The 22720-nt window shown below is 36.9% G+C and overlaps 1 protein-coding gene across 1 annotated transcript in view; it reads left to right on the forward strand.

The window, feature by feature from the left end:
- Nucleotides 1-22720, forward strand: part of lmbrd1 (LMBR1 domain containing 1) — a 95302-nt gene that overhangs the window by 56176 nt on the left and 16406 nt on the right. The window contains exons 10-14 of the mRNA XM_081351304.1: nucleotides 1338-1402; nucleotides 1755-1857; nucleotides 7283-7387; nucleotides 8327-8476; nucleotides 10823-10904. Of these exons, the coding sequence (XP_081207430.1) occupies nucleotides 1338-1402; nucleotides 1755-1857; nucleotides 7283-7387; nucleotides 8327-8476; nucleotides 10823-10904 (505 nt within the window). The remainder of the gene's footprint in view (nucleotides 1-1337; nucleotides 1403-1754; nucleotides 1858-7282; nucleotides 7388-8326; nucleotides 8477-10822; nucleotides 10905-22720) is intronic.

Here is a 22720-nt window from a genome sequence, read left to right on the forward strand (position 1 = left end):
ATTGGTTTTGTGAGTGTTTGTGTCTCCATCTTTGTTCATTTACTCTTTCCTCTGCAGTTCAGTCTGTTCCTTATTTAGAGAGTTCGTGACCATGTTGTCCATATTACTCTTGGCGTCTGTGTCAGGCTGAGGTGGGCCGCGCCATATGGCCATGTGTAAAAAGTGACAACCTCTGGGTTAGATTTCAGTCCTCTGCATAAACATTTGCTGCTGAAGTGTATGTGTGTATACTTTCTAGTGTGTTTGTAAATCAGTGTTGAGGAGTAGTGAAGTAATGTTGGGAAATCAGATTTCATTTTAGCTTTAGACTACATTTCTGTAAACCACTTCAAAAGAATCAATTCACTGATTTATTTAAAGGCATAGTTCACCCTAAAATGAAAATTCTGTCATTATTTACTCGATCTTATGTCGCACCAAACCTGCATTACTGTCTGTCTTCAGAATTTGTGAAGAATATCCAGGCAACTCTTCAGTATTAATAAAGAAAATGAGTACTGAGGCTGTCAAGATCCACAATGACAGAAAAAAATCAGTCCATGTGTCTCTGTATTCTAAGCTATACAATAGCTTTGTGTGAACAACTATCTTATATCTTTGTATGGCAGCAAAACACAAGGAATGCAGTGGTAATTTTTCCCATTCATTACAGTACATTCTTTATTATTCCGAGTGGAGAACAAAAATGGTCATATGGGTTTGGAATGTATAAGGAACTAAAGTCATATATTATATATAATATATATATATAAATCATCTATAAAGTGAGTCATATATGTCTATATTTAATTGAATATGTATATTTATAATATGTGTATGTTTTTGTCAATTATTTTCAATTAATTTAATTACTGTGTAAATCTGTTATCTGTGTTGACAACAAATGCTGTCATCAAAAACGAGATCTTATATATTGCATTTTTTAAATAAATTTAAGAAATCTGTTTATAATTAAAGCAATTGATCAAAAGTGGCAGTAATTTTTTTTACATTGCTTTAAAAGATTTCCATTTCAAATGCTGTTCTTTTGAACTTTCTATTTATCATGGAATCCTAAAAAAAAAAAAAAAAAAAAAATTCACTATTTCTTTGCACCAAGTCAGCTTATCTGAAACATTTTAGAAAGGATCATGTGACACCGAAGACCGGAGTAATGATGCCATCACAGGAATAAATTACATTTGAAAATATATTAACATAGAGTTATTTTGAATAGTAATAATATTTCACGATAATATGTTTTTTTTTTCATGTATTTTTTCGTGATAGTTTCTAAAGTTACTAAACTTTTAAATTATCTTGTCGAAACAATGTTGTCTCTTTTTATGTCTTGTCAGATCTTGCTCGGGGTCTTCTTCATCCTGGTGGCCCTTTTGTTCTTCGTGACCTTGTTTATTTCCAAGTATGTTCCATCAACCTGCACGAAATGTCACACTGATTGAAACTGAAACTCTTTCTTACAGTACATACACACATTCACATGCTACCAGCAAATGACTCGCCCTGTTGAAAAGCTCTTGAAGAATGCCGTCCCCTTAGAGCACAGTGCAATTGAGGGACATGTTGATTCAATGCTGGAGTGACTATAAATCTGTTGTTATTTTACACACATATTCATCAACACCTGCAGCACTCTAAATTAGCTCACACTTACAATAATCTACTATAGCAGACCATGGAGAACTGTGGTTAATGATGTTTCTAATTCAGTCTCTTATGTGATGATGTTGTTTAATGTGTTTGTCTTGTTGCAGTCTGGATAAAGCTTTACATTCAGCTGGAATCAGCACTGGATTTATCATCTTTGGGACCAACTTAACCAACCCTCTTAATGAGCTACTGCTGGCGCTGCAACCGGTGAGCAGCATCCTCTCTTTCTTTTGTCTCAGAGTCACATTTGTGTCCTCATGCGCTAATGGCAAGTTGTGTGCGACTAGAGTTGTGTAATGGCTCGGGAGGAGAAGGTGCCAGAAATGGAATGCATTGTTCGCTTTGGTTTTACTACGACACTTAGAAGTAGCAGCCGTAGATGTGTCGCAAGAGATGTGAAGAATGCGATCTGCTCAGCGTAGGCAGTTTCTGCCGAGACCAGAAGCAGTGAGAAATGCATGATTCTCTAATTGGCAAGTGCACACTGTCATTCAAAATTTTGGACACACCTACTCATTCCTTATTATTGCTAGTTCCTTCATTTTTCAATTGTATTAAAGCCATTAAATCTATAAAATAGCATAAATTGCTAAAAGTATAAATATTATGTACTAACCAATATATTTTGAATGAACTTCATGAGGGGCATCCCGAAAAGCTTTTAATGTTGTTTATATGTCCGTGTGGTGTTTTTAATATGCTTTAAGACAAATCATGTGCAAATTCATAAGTCAACACCATTGCTGAGTAGCCTAGAAATCTAGACGCACCCTAGCGGCAGCAAAATTTATTTGCAGCCAGTGTAGTCTAGCAACTCTCCGTTGACTTTCGAGCTGGAAAAACCAAACTCTAGTCAGGCCAATCACATCGTGTATAGAGTAGGCGGGGCGGGCTTAACTTGATGACGACAGAGTTACGATGGGTCCCTGCTACTTGAAAACAAAGAATGGCTGCTGCTGCTTGCGAACAGTGGTCTTTCGAATCGGCTTTGGCCGCGACTCTGGAGGACTTGGAGTTAAGCTTTTCTTCGAGAAAAGAACAAAGAACGCCACTTTAGTCATTATTAAAAAAGGAAGATGTGTTCAGAGTTTTGCCGTTACGGCAAACCAGATACGGCAAAAGTTTAATCTATCAACTAGCTCTGCTGGTGGGAAAACGCTCTGGTTGGTTGTAGACCTATCCTATTGCGTGCAGAAAGTTTTTGAAAGTCAACCGTTTATCCCGCCCCTTGGATTGAGTCGTGCCAATGGTGAGTTGCAAGACCCAACATCTTGATGTAGTGTCTCACGCGGTTTGAAATTGCTGGTGTTTCTGACGTCACAAACTACCTTTTAACCAATCAGGTCAACGTGTGATCGTCAACAAGTGGATCTCTGAGTGGAGGCGGGGCTAATTTCCATATTCATAGAACCGCGTATACTAAATAAGTATATAGAGTTACATTCCAGCTATTTTAAAGCTGAAGTCGGCAAGATTTTTTTTATCATATTCACTGAAACCGACACTATGCTCCGACAGAACAACATAAATCAGCCGGTTTTTAGAAAAAAAAACCTCGCTTCTACCTGCACCTAGTGCCAAAAATCCACTGCTCCCAGTTCTTCTGATCCAATCAGCGCAGGGCTGTGTGAGATCTGACTGTCAATCACAGTTTGTGCACACGCCACAGATCCCCCCTCCACCCTCACGAACGTTACAATATCAGCCTACCTCCGAGTACTCCATGGTGTTGATCGATTACTTCACAGAAAATCTGGTGCACACGCACTGACGAGCACAAACTCGATGGGAGGGTGCTCCGTGGTACTGGGGGAGGGGCATGAGAGTTGTAAACATTCAACATTTTGGCTAAGTCCCCTCAATCTGCCAGACTTGCCGACTTGCAGCTTTAAGGCATGAATCATTTTTTTTTTTTTCAAGGAAAAAATGTTTAAATATGTCATTCTGGTGATCAAAGATGAGTTTTAAGGGATAAAATGATTGATTACAGGGGGACTTTAAAAGTAATGCTTTACAATATTGCGCCGTTACTCCCTAAAAAGTAACTAATTGCATTACTTAATTACTTTTTATGGGAAGTAATGCTTTACTTTAGCATTACTGGGGGGGCTGGGCTTGCTTGTTTGTTTATTTAATAACAAAAAAAGTTATATTTTTTGACAAATTGAAAGGCCCTTTCACACCAACAGTTAAATGAATAAGCTTTAGGCTGAAGGAAATGCAAATTCACACCTGTACTGTAGAGGGAGCAGAATAATAGGACGCAGGAGAAGAAAGTTTAACACTCTTCTTACTTAAGAAATAAAATGAGATTAAATACATCAAGTATATTTGTATTATTTAACATATTTAATTATTGCAGGTTTGTGTAATATTCTGAGTTTGTATTTCACTTTAATTAATTTTAAGGGATATAGAATATGTTTTGTGCAAGTGAGATGAGTAAATGCCTGCTAACATTTAGTCTAGAATTATAATAACCATTATGTTTACACAGCGCACACAACGCCTCTGCACCTTTACTCTCAATTTATCTCAACATGGGGACAGGAGAGCTGTCTGTCAGTAAATGGAAACACAAAATAACTTGTGTTACTTATTTGAAAAAGAAACTCCGATATTTTGTTGTAAATTTAAAAGTAATGTGTTACTTTTCTAGTAACTTGAAAATGCAATTTGATTACGTAACTCACATTACTTGTAATGTGTGCAACACGTTCACCACCAGGGCTGCAATTATTTGAAGAAAATAGAGTAAAAACAGTAACATTGTGAAATAATATTTGAACAAAAATACAGTAATATTGTGAAATGGCATTTGAACAAAAATACAGTAAAAAACAGTAAATGTTATGTTATTCTTGTGATGACAAAGCTTAATTTTCATCATCATTACTCCATCAGATACATTTCTTATTATTAAAGTTGAAAACAGTGGTGCTGCTTATTTCTGTGGAAATCGTGATGAATGTTTATTTCCGGATTCTTATATCAATGTTCAAAAGAAAAGCATTAATTTGAAATCGAAATCTTTTGTAACTTGTATGTGTGTGTATATGTATGTTAGGCCTTAAATGATTATAGAAATTGTTGGAGTACTATAAATGTGAAATTGACTGCCTTCTAACAGTGTTAGTCAGTGTGTATCAATAAAATATTGATAAGCTGATAAAACACTATTTATTAATAAATGCAAAATATTTATAAAAGTTAAATAATAAATGTTTAGCATTAATTGAAAATAATTTTTATTTTATAATTAAAATAATATTAATTTTAGTAAAATATAATCAATAAAAATAGTAATTTTTCATTACAAACCCAAATCCAATGTGAACTATTGGACAAGGTTTGGGTAGCAGAATATTGAGCTTTTATTAATTAGTATTGATTAGATTTGAATGATATATTGATTTGAATGGACAGTGAAATTTCAAAGCAAGTGCAGCATAATTTTTCACTATTTGTTTCACTTACTTTATTTTTTTTTAGTGTGGTGAGACAGGTTACAATCCGAGGCCGTATCCCTAAGTTTTGATATGTATTTCACTGGATCTGACTAAACATTCACCTCGATCAGATTTTAAAAACATTTATATTCATAATGCTTGACAGTTGTGGTTTCATCTAGTTTTTATCTAGTCAAAGCAGAAACCAGGAAATGTGTTGCCACTGAGCCACAATACCACAATCTGCAATTACAACAATGTACATATCTCAAAATGAAATATAAGACCCTAAACAGTATGACGCTTGGTCTGTGGCTGCTTGCCTCATAAAAAGATGTGATGACCTCTGAATTAAGTGCTATTATGAATTGGAAATAAGTATGCTTTTCATCATTTAGTGCTTTTGGATGAGATTCCAAATCCTTCAATCTTCTTCAAGTAGTGCAATGATCAGTTTCCATGTGGTTGAATAAAATATGATCACTTGTTTCATTCGCTACTTAAGATGGCTTGATTAAACCAAATTGTTCAGGAATCCAGACCATTGATTTCAGCAATTAGGCCTTGTGAAAAGGGAAAAAGAAAAGTAATTTGCAAAGAGATAAGACATGCAGGCCAGATAATTATTGCTCATGCTTCCTGAAAGATTTCTAATTTGTGCTTTGTGATGTCACCGACCATATTCCATCCTCGATATGAGGGCAAAAGGTAAGGTCAGTGCGTGTTTTGCTCATTTAAAAAAAAAAAAGCATTTCAGCTCCAGTGGAGTTATGGAGGACAAGCTGCCAACAGAAGAGGCATTGTCATTTGTACGAGCCAGCAGCTCTTCCAGGAAAAAGAGGACCATTTTTAGCTTGACTTTCAAACAGTTCTGCCATGTACTTCCTGTGGCTCTTTTGAGATGAAATGCATTGAAAATAGTCGGAATTGCTGAAAGATCACCTCAGAGTTGTGAAGCGATCCGTCTCTCGCACAGGAGTGGCAGTATTTTAGGCCACCACTGAGAATGTGAGTGTATATATATCCTTTGTGCCTCCAGCATTGTGATGTTTGTGAAACATGCATCACTTACTCTAAAAACCATTCTAGCACACAAAGAAAAGGCACTGAAAGTGGACAACACTTCCGGCCATCTTCATTGTCAAGTTAATAGTTATTTTAGTTGACACTAAAGCCTGACACTAAGGGCCCTATTTTAATGATCTGAAACGCAAGTATCAAGCGCAAAACGCAAGTAACTTTGTGGGCGGTCTTGGGCGCTGTTGCTATTATACCGGCGGGATAAATGACTCTTGCGCCCGACGCAAATCTAAAATGAAGTAGCTTCATTATTCATAGGTGTGGTTTGGGCGTAACGTGAAATAAACCAATCAGAGCGACATCTCACATTCCCTTAAAGAGCAGACGTGCTTTTTCCATAGCGGATTGCTATTATAACGGCGGATTTGCCAGGCGCGCGCCAGGAGCGGTTCACAGCCGAGGAGACCGACGTTCTCGTCAGGGCCGTAAAAGAGAGAAAAGTGACATTGGGGATGGAGAAACACATCCAAATTGGCTTCGGTTAAACAGGCGTATAATAATTTGGGTAATTGTGTAAGCTAGATGTATGCTTTTATAATAAACTATCTATCTATCTATCTATCTATCTATCTATCTATCTATCTATCTATCTATCTATCTATCTATCTATCTATCTATCTATCTATCTATCTATCTATCTATCTATCTATCGTAATAATGTATGATTAGCTAAAATGAAAACTGCTGCTTCTGTGTAGATAAGAGAATCAAAGTGTATGCGCGTTGTGCACACGCTACATTGATTATGGCCAAGCATGCGCCCTTAAAATAGCTTATGAATAACATGCGCAACGCGACACTGACTTTAGACTATTTTTTTCCTGTCAGTGGCGGAATTGTTTTCTAAACCTGCAAAATAGCATTAGGGAACGTTTGCGCCGGAACACGCCTCCTCTTTGCGCTGAACCGCCCAGGGAGCGCAAATGCATTTGCAAGTTTACCGACGTGCGTCTGTGGAGGGAAAAGTCCGCTGTGCGTGGGTGCAAAATAGGAATGATACATGCGTCGGTGTACAAAGTAAATTGCGCTGGGTGCAAGATAGGGCCCTATGTGTTTGTTGTGTGTGTGTGGAGTTGCTGTTGATGTTTCTCTTCCTTCTTCAGGTTTTCCCATTGGACTATGTTCTCATCACCACCATCACCATGTACTTTGTCTTCACCTCCATGGCCGGGATCCGTAACATGGGGATCTGGTTCTTCTGGATACGGGTGAGACACAACGTTGAGTTTTAGTGGTTAAATTTAGCCTTTTAGTTTGTATAGGCCAAAGGTAGTTTAAAGGTATGTGTGTAAGGCAGGCTTTTGTTATCGATTCATATTATATAACAACAATGACTATTGTATATGTTAGGACTGATTTATGTTTGTGTGTGTGTGTATATATATATATATATATATATATATATATATATATATATAGGCTATATAAAATCATAATATTCTTAATAAGTTAAATAATACATATTTTATATAATATATCTATTTTATATATAATATTATAATGTTATGTAATATATCAGCAATAAATATGGTATATTTTAAATTTATAGATTTTTTTTTTTTTGGAGTACTATAAATACTATAAATGTGAAATTGACTGTCTAACAGTGTTATTTTAGTGTGTAACAATAAAATATAGATATGCTGATAAAATAATAATTATTAATAAATAAATAAATAAACTCAAATGTTGATTTATTAATAAATACATTAATAATATTTTAATAAGTAATACATATTTAACATTAATATAAAAAAATAATTAAACAATGAAATCAGTATTTTTCATTACAAATCGAAATCCAATGTGAACTGCTGGGCAAGTGTTGAGGAGCAGACCTCAGCAGCTCGCCAAGATTCATGGCTTGGAAAAATTACTTGGAATAATTCTGATAATTCATTTTAGCAACTTTACTTTGTGCCATAACGGCACCTTTTGACCATTTTACTTGGAAAAAAGTTTTCACTTCAGTTTTGATCCTCTATATTTTCAAAGTATCCACTATAGCACTGATGATGCTCTACCTCTCCTTGTTTTTTGTTGCTCTTATTGCAACATCATTTGAATATGTATATTGTAGATGTACATTTCTGCAGTTCATAGCACTCAGTCATATCAGTAATATAAGGATGTTTCTTTTTGTGCAGCTGTATAAGATCAGGCCTCAGAGAACCCGACCGCAGGCCCTCCTCTTCCTCTGCATGATCCTCCTCCTCATCGTCCTCCACACCAGCTACATGATCTACAGTCTGGCCCCACAATACGTCATGTATGGCAGTCAGAAATACCTGCTGCAGGTGAGATGTGGGTTTGTTTGTGTAACAGTCAATCCCCTCTGCTGCGCTGCATGCAGATTACAGGATTACAGCTGTCGTATTCTGAGCAAACAGGGTCCACGCCGGTGACATAAGTGTGTAATGATCAACCCTTTACAAAGCAAGTGTCTGAAAGCATTTCAAATCCTTCTCTTCCGACTCTCTTCAAAACCCATTAAAGGCCTTCCTGCATCTGTTATTTATTTAATTTTACTTCTTCAAAGGTCCGTACATTTATGTGATGTTAAAAACTGTCTGATATCTTTGACCTGCTCAAGTGAGAACGCTTGCCCTCGTGTTCTTTTCTGCGAATCTATACATCCTAGTCATATGTAGCCTAGCAACTTTTAGCATGAAATCTGATCCAAGTTGCAGCTTATTCTGGCCAAGAACCACCCACATTTAGACAGGAAGAGACCTTCAGACCTACACGTGACGCCTCCGTCTACACTTGTGCTAAATGATACCAAACGTTATAGATTATTGTGGGGTGGGGGTAGGGGGAACTCAACAGAAATTTGATAAAGCCAGCCAATCGAGGTGCACATGGCAGTTTCAGTCAGTGCTTGCCATTTTTATTTGCGCTAGGCATCATGTGGTCATTGAACAGACTGTGAACGGCCCATGGGCATCTGAGGCTGAAACTGACAAACTCTTCATCGATCAAATCTGATTTCTATTCACTTCCTGGAAGGGTAGCAGTCATTCTGCATCTATCCAGTGGTGCGTGTTATCCCATTTTATTACTTCCAAAAGTTATGTTGCCTTCACATAAATACAAGCTCAAATAAAGAATAATTTGACAAGCTGTCGGAAGGCTGATGGAGCAAATCGTCTGCGGAGGACTGAGAATAGGAAGAACAGCTCGCGGCAAGATCAAACCTCCCGTTCTACTCGGCAAACATCACAGCATGTGTCGAAATCTGACCAATTACATCTGTCCTTCACACCTCTGAAGCATCAGATGTAAAAATTGAAACATGCATAAACGAATAACCGAGAAATACATGTGCTTTGCAGGGTTTTGCGCCATTCTCAATTGAATTGAGAATGCTTTTTAAATTCCAATTGAATTTCTGAATTGGAACTGAGGGAGCAAACAGGATGCAGAAGTAGCTTTTAAATTGAAATGGTAGGAAGAGTGATTTACTGAAGTGCAATGAAAAGAAACTCTTATAACAATGATTTTTAGTAGATTGAAAAAAGTATTGTTTTAATTCATGTTAATGATGTATTATTTAATTTATTTAAAAAAAAATCTAATGTTTTTTTTTATATATGTATTATTTTAGTGGTGTTAAATGGTGAAACACTTGAATCTGGAGACAGTATGAATCAGATTTTTGCAAGCATAATTTATCAAATTTATTATTTGACTCATTATTACACTAACCCATATAGTTCATGCATTTACTTTTAAACAAGTGAGGTTTACTCATACTCATAAACAGGAATATATTATCTCTAAGCACATGGAATGTCTAATTTAAAACTGTATTTGTATTTCTGAACACATTCCCATAATGCAATAACCCAAAAGCTTATGAGTCAATCTTCCTCTTATAATTAGTATGTGTTGAACGAAATTCTGCAGAATGAGTCAGTCAGAACTTTGTTTGCTTTGCTTTGTTTTCAGTGTTCTTGTAAGAGAGGGTTCTAGAAATATAAGTGTTGTTTGTACTTTAGTCTGTGTTGTTTTAGCACCAGTTTACTTAATGAATTATGCCAATTGGGTTTGATTATAAATCGTCTCTTTAAAATGACGAAAGTGTGCTCGACAACACTACACGTTTACGTATGTGGCAGGTTAAATTGCTCCTCTCCATCATCTGATGAATTAATACTGCCACCAATGCAAGCATCTTTTTTTTTTTTTTTTTTTTAATGAAATAGCTTTTACTGCTTGCTTTCCCTTTAGCGCTAATAGTGCCATTCACATATCATTGTGCCAGGAATATAGAATAGAGTTATTTTAATAAGGTGCAGTATAATAAGTCTAATTTAAATAGAAAGGAGGCATTGTAAAGATTGATAATGACTTCATTTAAACACTGCAAGGCTATTAAACTGGATTGCAGGGGATTAGTGAATATGATTTTACACTGAAATAATGTGCACATAACTGTCTTGTGAATTTGTCCCAGAATGTAGTAACTTATTAAGTGAGCATGAAAAAAAAAAAAAGAGACAATTGCTAATGTCTTATTCTCATGTAAAAAAAAAAAAAAAAAAAAAAAAGCAAATTTCATATGGTTAACTTGCTTGCAGTTCGAGTCATATTCCATAGATCAGTTTGGTCTTATTGTTTTGGGCTTTTTTTGTTCCCAGACCCCAGTGCCTACAGCAAACTCATCACAGGGCAATCACTCCGCTGCCATCACCAAGATATGTGACGCAGACGCTCCTGAAGGTATTTTTTTATCACCCACTGAGTGACCAACGTCAGTGGATAACTTTTCATCATTCCATATAGGAAGGTTGACGAGAGGTTTAAAGAGAAGGAACATCATGGAATCTATCGAATAATAACAGAGGTCGTTTACATATAGAAGTGTTAAAAATAAAGTAGCAAAAAGAGCCTGTAAAATTTTACGGGGAGGGCAGAAAAGGGTCATGTATTTTTTTTTTTTCTTTTGACAAGAAACCTTGACTTTAGTAGCAAAAAAACTTGACTAATTTTATAAGTGAACCTCAGGTGAAACATGCAGTGTGTGGCTCCTTTAAAGAGTCTTTGGCTGTAAATCTGTGAACACACTCATTTCTTGGCTCCTTAAGTATTGTTTCCAACTTCCCATTCATCATCTCTGCTATAAAAAAAAGTAAAGATTTCTAAGCCATGTCCTAAATCAACAAACTCTGAGATGAATGACTACAACATAAACTTTGAATTAAAGCAAAAATAAAAATAATAAAAATCAGTAAATTAAAAAAAAATACAAGAGAGTACTTATTTTAATTTTAATAAATTAATACTTTTATTCAGACTCTTTCTATAATTTTAGTTGTTTATATTTGTTTATATTTCAGAATTTCTATTTCAAATAAAGTTATTTTAATAAAGTTTTTTTTTATCTTTATATTCATCGAAGAATCCTGAAATATTAAAATAATACATTTTAATATTATAAATCAAAAAATATTAAGCAGCACAACTGTTTTCAACATTGATAATAATAATAATAATAATATTAAATAAAAAATAACAAATAAACATTTATTGAGCAGCACATCAGCATATTACCCCTAATTTCCACCAACTGCGGAACGGCTGCGGAACGGCTCCGCTGCGTGTCGGCTCTGTGCTCCGCTGTCCTTCAATACCCACCATGTCCGGATTTGTTGCGGAACGGCTGCGGCCATGACTAACAGCTGAAGTTACGAGGACCCACGAGATCTCGCGAATTCATGTATGATCGCGCGATATAAGTGCTGAATTGCTGCGGAGCTCTCCGGCATCCGGCAAAAATAGAAGCTCTGCGTATCTGCTCCGGAGGGCTGCGGATCGCCGGAGTCGGAACGCAGCCGTTCCGCAGTCAGTGAAAATACACACATTGACTTTAATGGAAACATATTGACTCCGCCGCCGTTCCGGAGCGGATCCGCAGCCGTTCCGCAGTTGGTGGAAATTAGGGGTTAGAATGATTTCTGAAGGATCATGTGACACTGAAGACTAGAGTAATGATGCTGAAAATTCAGCTTTACCATCACAGGAATAGATTACATTTTAAAATGTATTGATTGTACACAGTTCTTTTAAATTGCAATAAAATGTCACAATATTACTGTTTTTACTGTATTTTTGATCAAATAAATGCAGCCTTGGTGAACTGAGAGACTTTCAAAAACATTTTAAAAATCTCACCGCAAACTTTTGAACGTGTGTAGTTTGTTACATCTACTATGCAAGTGAATCAAAAATAATAGTACAATATAAAACAATAAATGTATAAATACAAAAGCATTATTTTAATTTTTTTGCAAAATAATCATTTGTACACAAGTACTGTAGCTTGAGAGGCCCGATTACATCGTTCCCTTTGCTTCGTGAGATTGGATCTCTTCTGCCACGATTTACGTCTTCATGGTAACAGCAATTGCTGTCTTCAGAATTATGTTGGCAGTTTAGTTCTTCATTGGGAATTTTGCAATTAAACAACTGAAATCACGCTTACGGTTTCTACAGAAGCATATATCATCCATTAACAACCTCAGAGCTCATAGTAGGTCTTGTTTGAAAGATTTATATGTTATTGTTGAACATCAGTTTCTCCGTGGAGAATATGAATGGGATTTTTACTTCTGGAACCCAACTGTTGTGCTGTTCTCACCCGTTATATGCAACAGTCTGATATTTACTTGTTCTTTCTGAACTGTTTGTGTTCTCGATTACAGTGAGGTGGCCATGCAAATACAAGCTTGACTATATATCAGTCGCCCTCTGATCCAAACAGTTCTAAATATTTATTTGTATGTCTGTTATGAAGAGATGAGCCGAGTACTCAGCAAATAGAATGAATTGGATTTTGCAGAGGACAGTTTGCATATAAGAAGCAGCAGCTATTAATGATGATAGATATGAGATGAAATCGTAAACCAGCTGGAGACAGACTCAGAATCTGAATAGGAGAAAAAAATCGTTTCAGGTGTGACAGACCATTGCGTTTTTGTACTACTGTATCTGTTTTAACATATCCGAGTGTTTGGTTTTGTGTGCTCAGTCAATGAGGTAAGACAATGTCTTGGTAATACAACGATATGAAGTTAGATGTCATGCCTGCAGAAAATGACCCTTGCAGCTTTGCTCGGTTTTCATTACGAAAGGGTGAGACGGCAAATAGCACAGTCTGTCAGAGGGAGATCTACATTAATTAAAATGCTGTAAAATTAGTGGCTTAAACCAGCGAAAGTGTTAATTACGATCTATAAGGTTAATTGCCACCATACGTTTGCAGTTAATTGCCGATAGATCTGCGTGTTTTGAGAGTGCAGTGCACAAAAGCAGCATCTAGTTCAATGTATTATAGAGACTGCAGTCAGAGATTGTATTCTCATGATGGCAGAAGGGGGAAAATGTGATTTAAAAGTACCGGATTTAAAGTAAAAGCTTTGATTTAATGTTTTAACAGCGAGATGTCACGTTGTGACTAGTTATTTTAAGCTCTTTAACATCTAGTTAATTTAATACTAGGTTTGTCTCTCAGTGTGTTTTTGACATATTTTATGAGATCAACTTCAAACCCTGGGAAATAGAGCTATAAGTTATTCCTTAATGTCACGGTGGATTCAGATGGGATTGTGACTGCCATCCAGCCTAAATGTGCAGTCATGATACTGTTTTCCATCCAGCGGAGGGCACTCCGATATTACAATCCAATCTCATTGAAGGATATTGGAATAATAGTGAAATCAAAAATATGAATATGCAATTGGATCAGTGAACCAAGAAGAAGTGGCCAATCTTCCTTAATGTCCTTAAGACGTGTCCCCCATATGCTGTAACCTTTCCTAAAATACACCTCCCTGTGCTGGGCTATATTCCACCTTCTAATTGCTTCTCACTCTCTTCAAGTCCTCGGATTCTGCCAGAATATCATACTGACAGGCTAAGAATTTCCTGTACTCCCCATTTTTATAGGCTGCTATTAAAAATTCAGGTCATGTTAGACCTGACTTCAGCCGCAAAATGATCGTATTATTAGCTAGCTTTCTGAAGTGAATGTAAGTGTTGCTTGCTCAAAACTCACTCCCACGGTAGTTGCTATGCGGTTGCTAAATTGTTCTGATTCTGAATAGCTTAAAACATGTTTCTTTGCTGTTGCTAGGGTGTTCTATGTGGTTGCTAGGCAGTTGCTGCAGTGTTCAACATGGTTTTAGCATGTTTCTACACTGTTACAGCTCGGATCCATGCAGGGTAAGTATATGCCGCTTGTTTTATCGCCTGCCAGGTGAAAAGAAAAAGTCAGATTGCTCTATACAGTAATAGCGCACCTCTCCTCAACAAGCCGCATGATTTGAAGTATCATTCATGTTCGTAGCAAAAACGGTGCGAGTTGTACATGCTGTTCAAATCCCTAACCTTAGGTACTGTAGGAGCAACAACAATTGTGATGTTTTCATTAGGAAATACTTCTAATAATAAGATGACAGAAAAAGCTGAACAAAAAACAGTAGAAGATGGTTGCGTTGCATTAGTCTGTGTCTGCGTGAACACTTCCCCATATGCCTCCTTCAAACAATGCTTTGTATCATAACCCAATTAAGTCTCTCAAAGCCAAAATGAGGCGCTGTCTCGCACAATGCAGGATAAATCTGTGCAACAGAAGTTGCTCTGCGGGTCACCCGAAATTGATCCATCTCCAGTTGACTCACACTTTAGAACCAGCGTAGTTTTAATCCGTCTGCTTGCCAACCAGCACAGCCTCCCAATCTGTTTGTGTGGGTTTTGGCCTTTTCCCATCTGCAGTCGGTCAGCGGAGCCCAATCATTGTGTTTCTGCCACCTACCCATCATCAGCAAAACGCCTCATTACTGCTTTCAGATAGAACAGTGCAAGACAAGCTGCACACCGTCCATTAGCATGGGACTCTCCATTGCTTCACTGTGGGAAATGTGATTTCCATTTGCTTTTATTACAATTACTGTTCACATCAGTGTGATACAGCTTTTGGTAAAATGGTTAGAAAAAAAAGCATGGTGCAATAAAAGGTTTTTGACAATCTACATCAATCTGGAAAGCATTTGAAATTTTGCTCAATATTATCTCATTTTAGTTTAACCAAGTTTCCTCTATTGAGGTTTGAATCCATTAGGCATGCTGAGTGGAATTAAAAGCTCCCAGCAGTTTGTTTGTGGTACAAGTTAATCGCTTATTTCGATTTGTTCTTATATTTCTGAATCATCTGTTTCTATCTTTCTCCAGATGGTGTATCGCAGCAAATATTTGACTGTTCCTGTGGTTGCCTCTGATATTGAGACTCTCGCCTCATTATCGGGGTTTGATTTCTGTGATTGGAGTCGCTGGCGGCTGTTTTTCACCCCGAATGATTTCTCAGATCGTTGCAGTGAAGTCAAATTTGTTGTCTTTGTTCTAGATAATAGGAACAGGCTAACAGTTGATTTTCCACGCCTGAGTCCAAAAATAGACTGTTTCTGATCCGCTTAGTGATGCAGAGAGCTGGTCAGCTTGGTTGAGAAAGTGAGCATAAATGATTGTTATGTGTTGACATGATTTATGGCTGTGTAATGTCCGGTAGAGGTCATTCAAATGAACATCATTCAACAGCCACTCAGATGAATGATAGACCAGCTCTAACAAAACAAAGTCTACTCGATATTTGGGCAACTGGATGAATCAGTGTTTCCTGTTGATTATAAGATGGTTTGAACGTTCAACAAATACGCTACGCTTTGGTCCCTTTATATAGGGAGCCCGGAGGGTTTCCCTATATATTCTTTATATAGAATAGGGGTTCTATATATACCCCTATATATATAGAATATATAGGGGTTCTTTATATATATCAAAATTAATAAATAAATAAAAATGATGGAGACGCGCTGCTTAGTCCATCTCAGAGCCAGGACAGATCTGTGGTCCGCAGATCCAGTTCACACACAAGTCCCTATCCTCCAATATTTGCAGGTCCTGTCCGCTAATCTGCTTCCTCAGACGTTCCCGCCTGACTTCCTAGTCCCATCTCCTCCACTGGTTACGGCCAGTCCCCTGGATCCGTCGGCTCCGCTGGTGTTGTTCAGCTCCTCAGCTCTGCCCCCGCCTTTAGCTCCATGCGTCTCGTCATCTGCACTTCGGGCCTCCAGTCCCATGTCTCCACCTTGGCCTGTCGGCCCATCGGCTTCACCCGGCTCTGCATTCCCTCGTCTCCACTGTAGCCTGTCTACACTGTGACTCCTCCGGACTCCCTCGTCCCTTCAGATCAGCATCGGTCAATCTTCTCTCAGCTTCCGCCAATAACTCTCGGGTCTCTGGCTGCGCCTCTCCCGTCCACCCCTTGGCTGCACCAGGCTTCTACCTTCCTCTGGTCAGCCGAGTCCCTGTCTCCGCCTCAGTTCCGTGAGCCAGCAGCTCCGCCTTCGGCTTCCGGGCTGTGGATGCCGCTCTGGTCCGTCGGTCTTGTTAGTTTCTATGGCTACACATTAATTATCATTCGGTTCAGATGTTCTTGTTTAGTTCCCTCGTTCAACCTGTGTATATACTTCAGTTAATGTGCCATGATAATGTGTCACAGATGTATGTATAGTATTATATTGACTAATTATGCTTTCTATATAATTAGATTATATTATGTTTTAAAATACTCAATCAGTCTACAGGTTACTTTTTTATTGATTATAATAATTTTATAATATTCACATAATAGCAGTAAGTTAGTCACAATTTGAGTAATTTGTTGAGTTTCCCTAATCGTTCCTATCTAAAAAAATAATAATAATAAAAAGCCTATTGCTTCCATATGTTTGGAAAATCATCTAGTTTTGTGAAATTGCACACACAGATCGGCCACCAGTTATACGACTATAATTACACAGAAAATTAAGTGGCCACCTTTTATTTTAAAATGATTTATTTATTTTAATTGAATGTTTTTAAGATTTAATAATATAAGATTTAATTAATAATAATTATAAACTTTTCATAAATTTGCAAACCCCTTGTAGTTCCTCCACTAACCCCAGTTTAGGAAACCCTTACGTAATGGAATTTTCTTTCTCTTTGTATTATTTTTAATCAATATGATAAGGTGGCAAGTTAGGTCAAAAGAAATGTAAAAGTAATCAAAATGTAGTAAGATTATATTTCCTAAAATGTCCATTTTTGTAGAAAATAGAACCTACAAAGGCTGAGAACCTCCTTTTATTTTTTTTTTAAGAGTTTCTGGCCTTTTTTTGTGTGTGTGCTGGTCACAAAATCTTTTCTTTTTTTTTCTGCACTTTGAATGCTGATATGGTCGTAGGGATTAATTTGATGCTCATGAACGCAAAAGTGTCCATTGTTGAGCTCTTTTTTCTCTTAAAGAGAAATTAAGAACTCGTCTTTTCTTCTTTCAAAGAGTAGTAAATGACAAAAAGCAGGTTAAGACAGAGTGCCTCAAGTAGCTACTTAATTATTGTAACTGAATGAGTAATCAATTCAGCCGTTTCCTCAATTCTCTCCAGACTCTACTCTCAACCTATCATCTGTCACTTTGAGACCCTTGATGAGAAGAGAGTTTCCTGGCTTCATCCTCTCCTTTCCTGTTGACCTGCAGCAAAAACCTGCCCTGCTAGCTGGCCTGTAGATGAAAGAATTGAATAATATCGACTTTTTTCTCGCTCTCTCTGCTTTTGTTGCCGTTTTTCATCTGCAGTCCACTCGCTCTGCCAGATCATTCCCTCTTGTGCAGCAACCCGATTCTTCTCATCACTCTGGAAGCTGCTCTGTCTTGCGTAACAGCCGTTGCACAACCAGGCGTGAGTGGGTGGAAGTGTCAAGCAGGGAGAACACATGCGACAGGGAGGGCGCGGTATCCAACCGAGAGCATCTCTCCCCGCAGGGCCCGACCCGTGCTCTCGAGCCCCGCCACTTCCACGCCTCAAGTCGGCAGAGCAAGAGGCGAGTACTGCTTCACAGAGCACAGCTTGGATTGGCAATAATGCCAGGGTTGGGTTGTCCTTCAAGCGCAAGAGGAAGTGCTTTGTGTTTGAGTGATGGAGAGTGTCAATTAGTGCCGGGCAGTATGATGGGATATACCGTGAGACAGTAGGAATGTGTCATCTGGTAAGGTAGTAGATATATTTGTGTTGCTGGTAGTCAGCAGGACTGCTTTACATTATTTTCACGTGAAAGTGAAATATGAATAAGTGTGAAAATACAGAGGGTGACATCCTAAACAAGTCAAAATATGGAAGAACTTGTTATAAGAACTTGTTATTATAGGGTGCTGTATTAAGAGTTTAGTTGCTTACAGTTGCCAAGCAACGTCACAACTTGACACATTTATATAGACTTCAGTTGATGTGCAGTTATAGATGCAGATATTGACTATTTTATGGCTTTTAACGTGGCATGCTAACGTATACACAAATGAATTAGGCTGAATAGCTGTCAGCTGTTAAATTTAAGCACATAATTAGATAATACCAATTTAGGTCACCAATTACTAAACAATGCTTAATTTTGTAAAAAGTGTAAGTGTAAAAAGGTCGCATTAGAAATTAAAGAAAAAACTCTTAAGCAAAACATGGTCAGGTCAAAGTGTCTGAATCATTTTTGGTCCGACATTTTTATACATTTTACTGGTAGTCCACTGTATGAGGAACTTGTGGGTATAATCAGTTTATTTTATTTTGCTATCCTCACTTACATAAATTAACTATATTGTCCTGTACCCACTAGTAAAATTATTTTTAGTTTGACTATATACAGTCAAACCAAGCAGATAGTTTTGAACACTGGCTGGTTATGTACTTATAATATATATACATATATATATATATATATATATATATATATACACAAATAAAGTATTTTTTTATAAAAATAAGACTCGAGAGTTAAAATATTAAATATAAATTATTAACTCGAGAGTTACATATAATCAGCAGAAAAAGCAATATTGGGATAAATATTATCCGTATCCTAAATTAGTCATGCCGTGATATAAGATTATGGTTATACCATCTACCCTTAGTAAAAGGCAGTTATACAGGCGCTGGGATTCAAGGGATCTTGCTATGTATGCAGAATTCGTGCTTAAACCTCTGCTGAAGGCATCTGCACTGCTGAATGCACAGCTATGGAGTGCATTTGACATAAAAGGCACCGCTTATGGATTTACGTGTATGCATTCAACAGGCAACTGTATTATCATTTTCCTTAGTCTTTCAGATTTATTTTAGCTTGTGCACATCTCTCTTCCTGTCTCTCTTTGCACTTGTTTAATGATATTATATTTGTTCATTTTAGTTCAGATATATGCAGTGTATCTGGAGGATCAAGTATTGTTGCCATGGCTACCATCCACCAAGTCACTTGGTGTGCCAATAGATTCAGGAGCCGCAAATTAAAATGAAACTTACAATGTTCTGCTCTCCCCTCCAGTCGGCCAGGCATAAATTTTCTCATCCTGTCAGATTGATTTCTAACCATGGTCTAATGAACGCCTGATGCTCGTCTGGCTCTCTCAGCAAATGCACAGATGTGGTTTGTTTGGAAACATATATCCTGTTGATTTTTAATGCACTGATCTTAAGAGCTCGAAGCACTGTTGAAACAAGATAGAAAATAAATAATAAAGATTTAAAAAATTAAATATTCATGCCTCTGTTACATTATAAGGTATTTTCAGACACTCCAAAGAAGATTAAAAGATAGTTTAGTCTTACTGTTAAAGGATTAGTTCTGTCAATATTTCCTCAGTCATAATGTTTCATAATGAGTGTGAACACTCGTTCATCTTCGAAACACAAATGAAGATCGTTTTAATGAAATCCAAGAGCTTTCTGTCCCTCCATATGTAACTACCACATTCAAGGTCCAGAACGGTAGGAAAGACATCAATAAAGTAATCCATGTGACTCCAGTGGTTTAACCTCAATATTATGAAGCGAAAAAATAAATTATCCAAATCGAGTTCATGGAACAAAAGTACATCAGCTCTCGAATCAACACAACACACATGTGTCTGGTTGCAGGTAATTTTTTTTTTTTGTAAATACAGTTAATTAATGACAGTATTTTAATTTCTCTGTGAACTAACCCTTTAATAATCTATATGATGTGTGCATGATAGTTGACTTTACTTCAGGATTCAGAAAACTTGGAATATAACATACAAGTTCAAAATACTGTATATAATTGTGTTTTTAATGAATAAAAATATAACCGTATTAAAGGGTTAGTTCACCCAAAAATGAAAATTCTGTCAGTAATTACTCACCCTCATGTTGTTCCAACCCCGTAAGACTTTCGTTCATCTTCGGAACACAAATTAAGATATTTTTTATTAAATCTGAGTGCTGGCTCACTCCTCCACAGGCTTAGTCCAAGTGACTACAGTGGCTCAATCTTAAGTTTATAAAGTGACGAGAATACTTTTTGTGCGCAAAAACAAACAAAAATAACGACTTTATTCCACTATTCATTTCATTCTCTCTCGGTGCCTCGAGTTAGTTTACGTAGTGTTTTTGCGCAGCGCGTCTGTGTTGTTGTTGATGATCAAAAATATCTTAATTTGTGTTCCGAAGATGAACGAAAGTCTTACGGGGTTGGAACAACATTAGGGTGAGTAATTACTGACAGAATTTTCATTTTTGGGTGAACTAACCCTTTAAAGGTACACTATGTAACTTTTAAAAACAAAACTTCATGCATTTTGCAGAAGAACATTGTTTTGGTTATGCTTCGGCTCTGCCTGACTGTGCGGATGAATATGGTTCTCTCTCATAACTAAAAAAAAGAGTGCGCTTATCCTACTGCGCATAAAACATTCACAATTAGGCTTATTGATGCTGACTGATGCTGTATTGACTCATTTGAATTTTATTAATTTTGTAAAAAAAAAAAAGTTGCATATAGTACCTTTTAAGGTTTTGGAATGGAATGAGGGTGAGTAAATAATGACAGCATTTTCAGTTTGAAGTGATGGACAGTTGAAAGGAAATCACAATTACATATCTCTGATCAAGTTTATCTGATTATCTTTAATGTTATTACTTGGCATGCATTTCTTTTCTCATAAACCTCTTAGAACTTTAGAAAACTTGTCTAATCCACAGTTTTAATTAAATTCTCATTCTCCATCTCACTGGTGTGCATTCCAAATCTGCTCAGTTTGACTGAAGGGAACATTGGCACCATCTCAAGCACGCCTGTGACATTTTTATATTTCAGCTCATTGAATTGAGTGAATGTTCATAATGCTTTTTTACAAAAAAGTACCCCCCCAAAAAAAGATTTATTTGGGGGTAGGTTACTAAGTTACCATGGTACTACCATGATTTTTGGCAATGCATGATGTCTGTATCATGATGTTTGTTTTTAAATTACAGTTTAATATTTTATTAATTCAGTCCCATATTATCAAAATATATTGCCATTTGATGTTAAACTTTCTTTTAGTTGAAAATAGGATTGCATAAGTGTCATATGTCTGACATGGGAAGCCATGACACATTATAATGCTGAAGAAATCAAGTGTTCACCCTACTGTCAGGACTGTTCCCTAGCAACAGCATAAGGGATGTTCAGGAGAGAATGATGTTTGATTTGTTCAAAGATGGCAGATACTTATGCTCATTTTTTTTTTCTTCACAACACAAATCACTGTTTAGTCATTATCTGGATGAATTGGGTTTCGCTCTCACGGAGGTCGGCAGATGCCAGTCATTCTGTTTGTTCCTAAACCTGAGATTCTTCACTACAATGTGTCATTCTGTAGCTACAGATGCTGCTGTAATAATGAAGAGACAGAGATAAATATCCAAATGTCAGTGACTGATCAATTTGTTTGAAGGACAGAACAGAAATAAGTTGTTTTGTGATAGTTCTATCAAAGGTGCTTGTTGAATGAATACAGGAAATGTGTTTTTCAGAATAGGCGAAGGCCACAGTTATTTCTTTGAATTGTATTTATTGCATATTATTGTAAATGTCTTCTGAAGAATATTTACCTGGAATATATGAATATCATCCAACACAGTTTCAGAGGGACATTTAACATGAAAGACCCACATTGGCCAATGTGGTTGCAGCAGGACACTTTAACTTTTAAAGTGATTTTCAAGAGACTTTTAAAGGGAAGTTTCAAAAAAGAGAAGTTCTTTTATCATTTATCATATCTTCTCTTCCATACCATGAATGGGATCAGGAACTGTCAAGCTCTGAAAATGAATAAAAAGCCCAATAAAAGCAGTTCATATGACCCATGCGCTGAATTCCATGTCTTGTGAAGCCATATAGGATCATAATATGTGAAGAACAGAATGAAATTTAAATTGAAAGGTTTTAAATAATTAAAACTTGGTCGCTGAGGGATGCTTCATCCCTAAGGAAGAGAACTCCATAGGGATTAAGCAATTCCATACCATCTAACTCCTTAATGTCGAAGGCAAGATTTTTCTTGGGATTCTGGCGAAGAGGCTGACCAACTTTATGACGGGTACATAGACACGTCCGTTCAAAAGGGGGGGATTCCAGGGGTAGCAGGCTGTCTTGAGCATGCCAGCATA

The sequence above is a fragment of the Scardinius erythrophthalmus genome (assembly GCF_964197995.2).
Source record: "Scardinius erythrophthalmus genome assembly, chromosome: 21".
Classification (NCBI taxonomy): Eukaryota; Metazoa; Chordata; class Actinopteri; order Cypriniformes; family Leuciscidae; genus Scardinius; species Scardinius erythrophthalmus.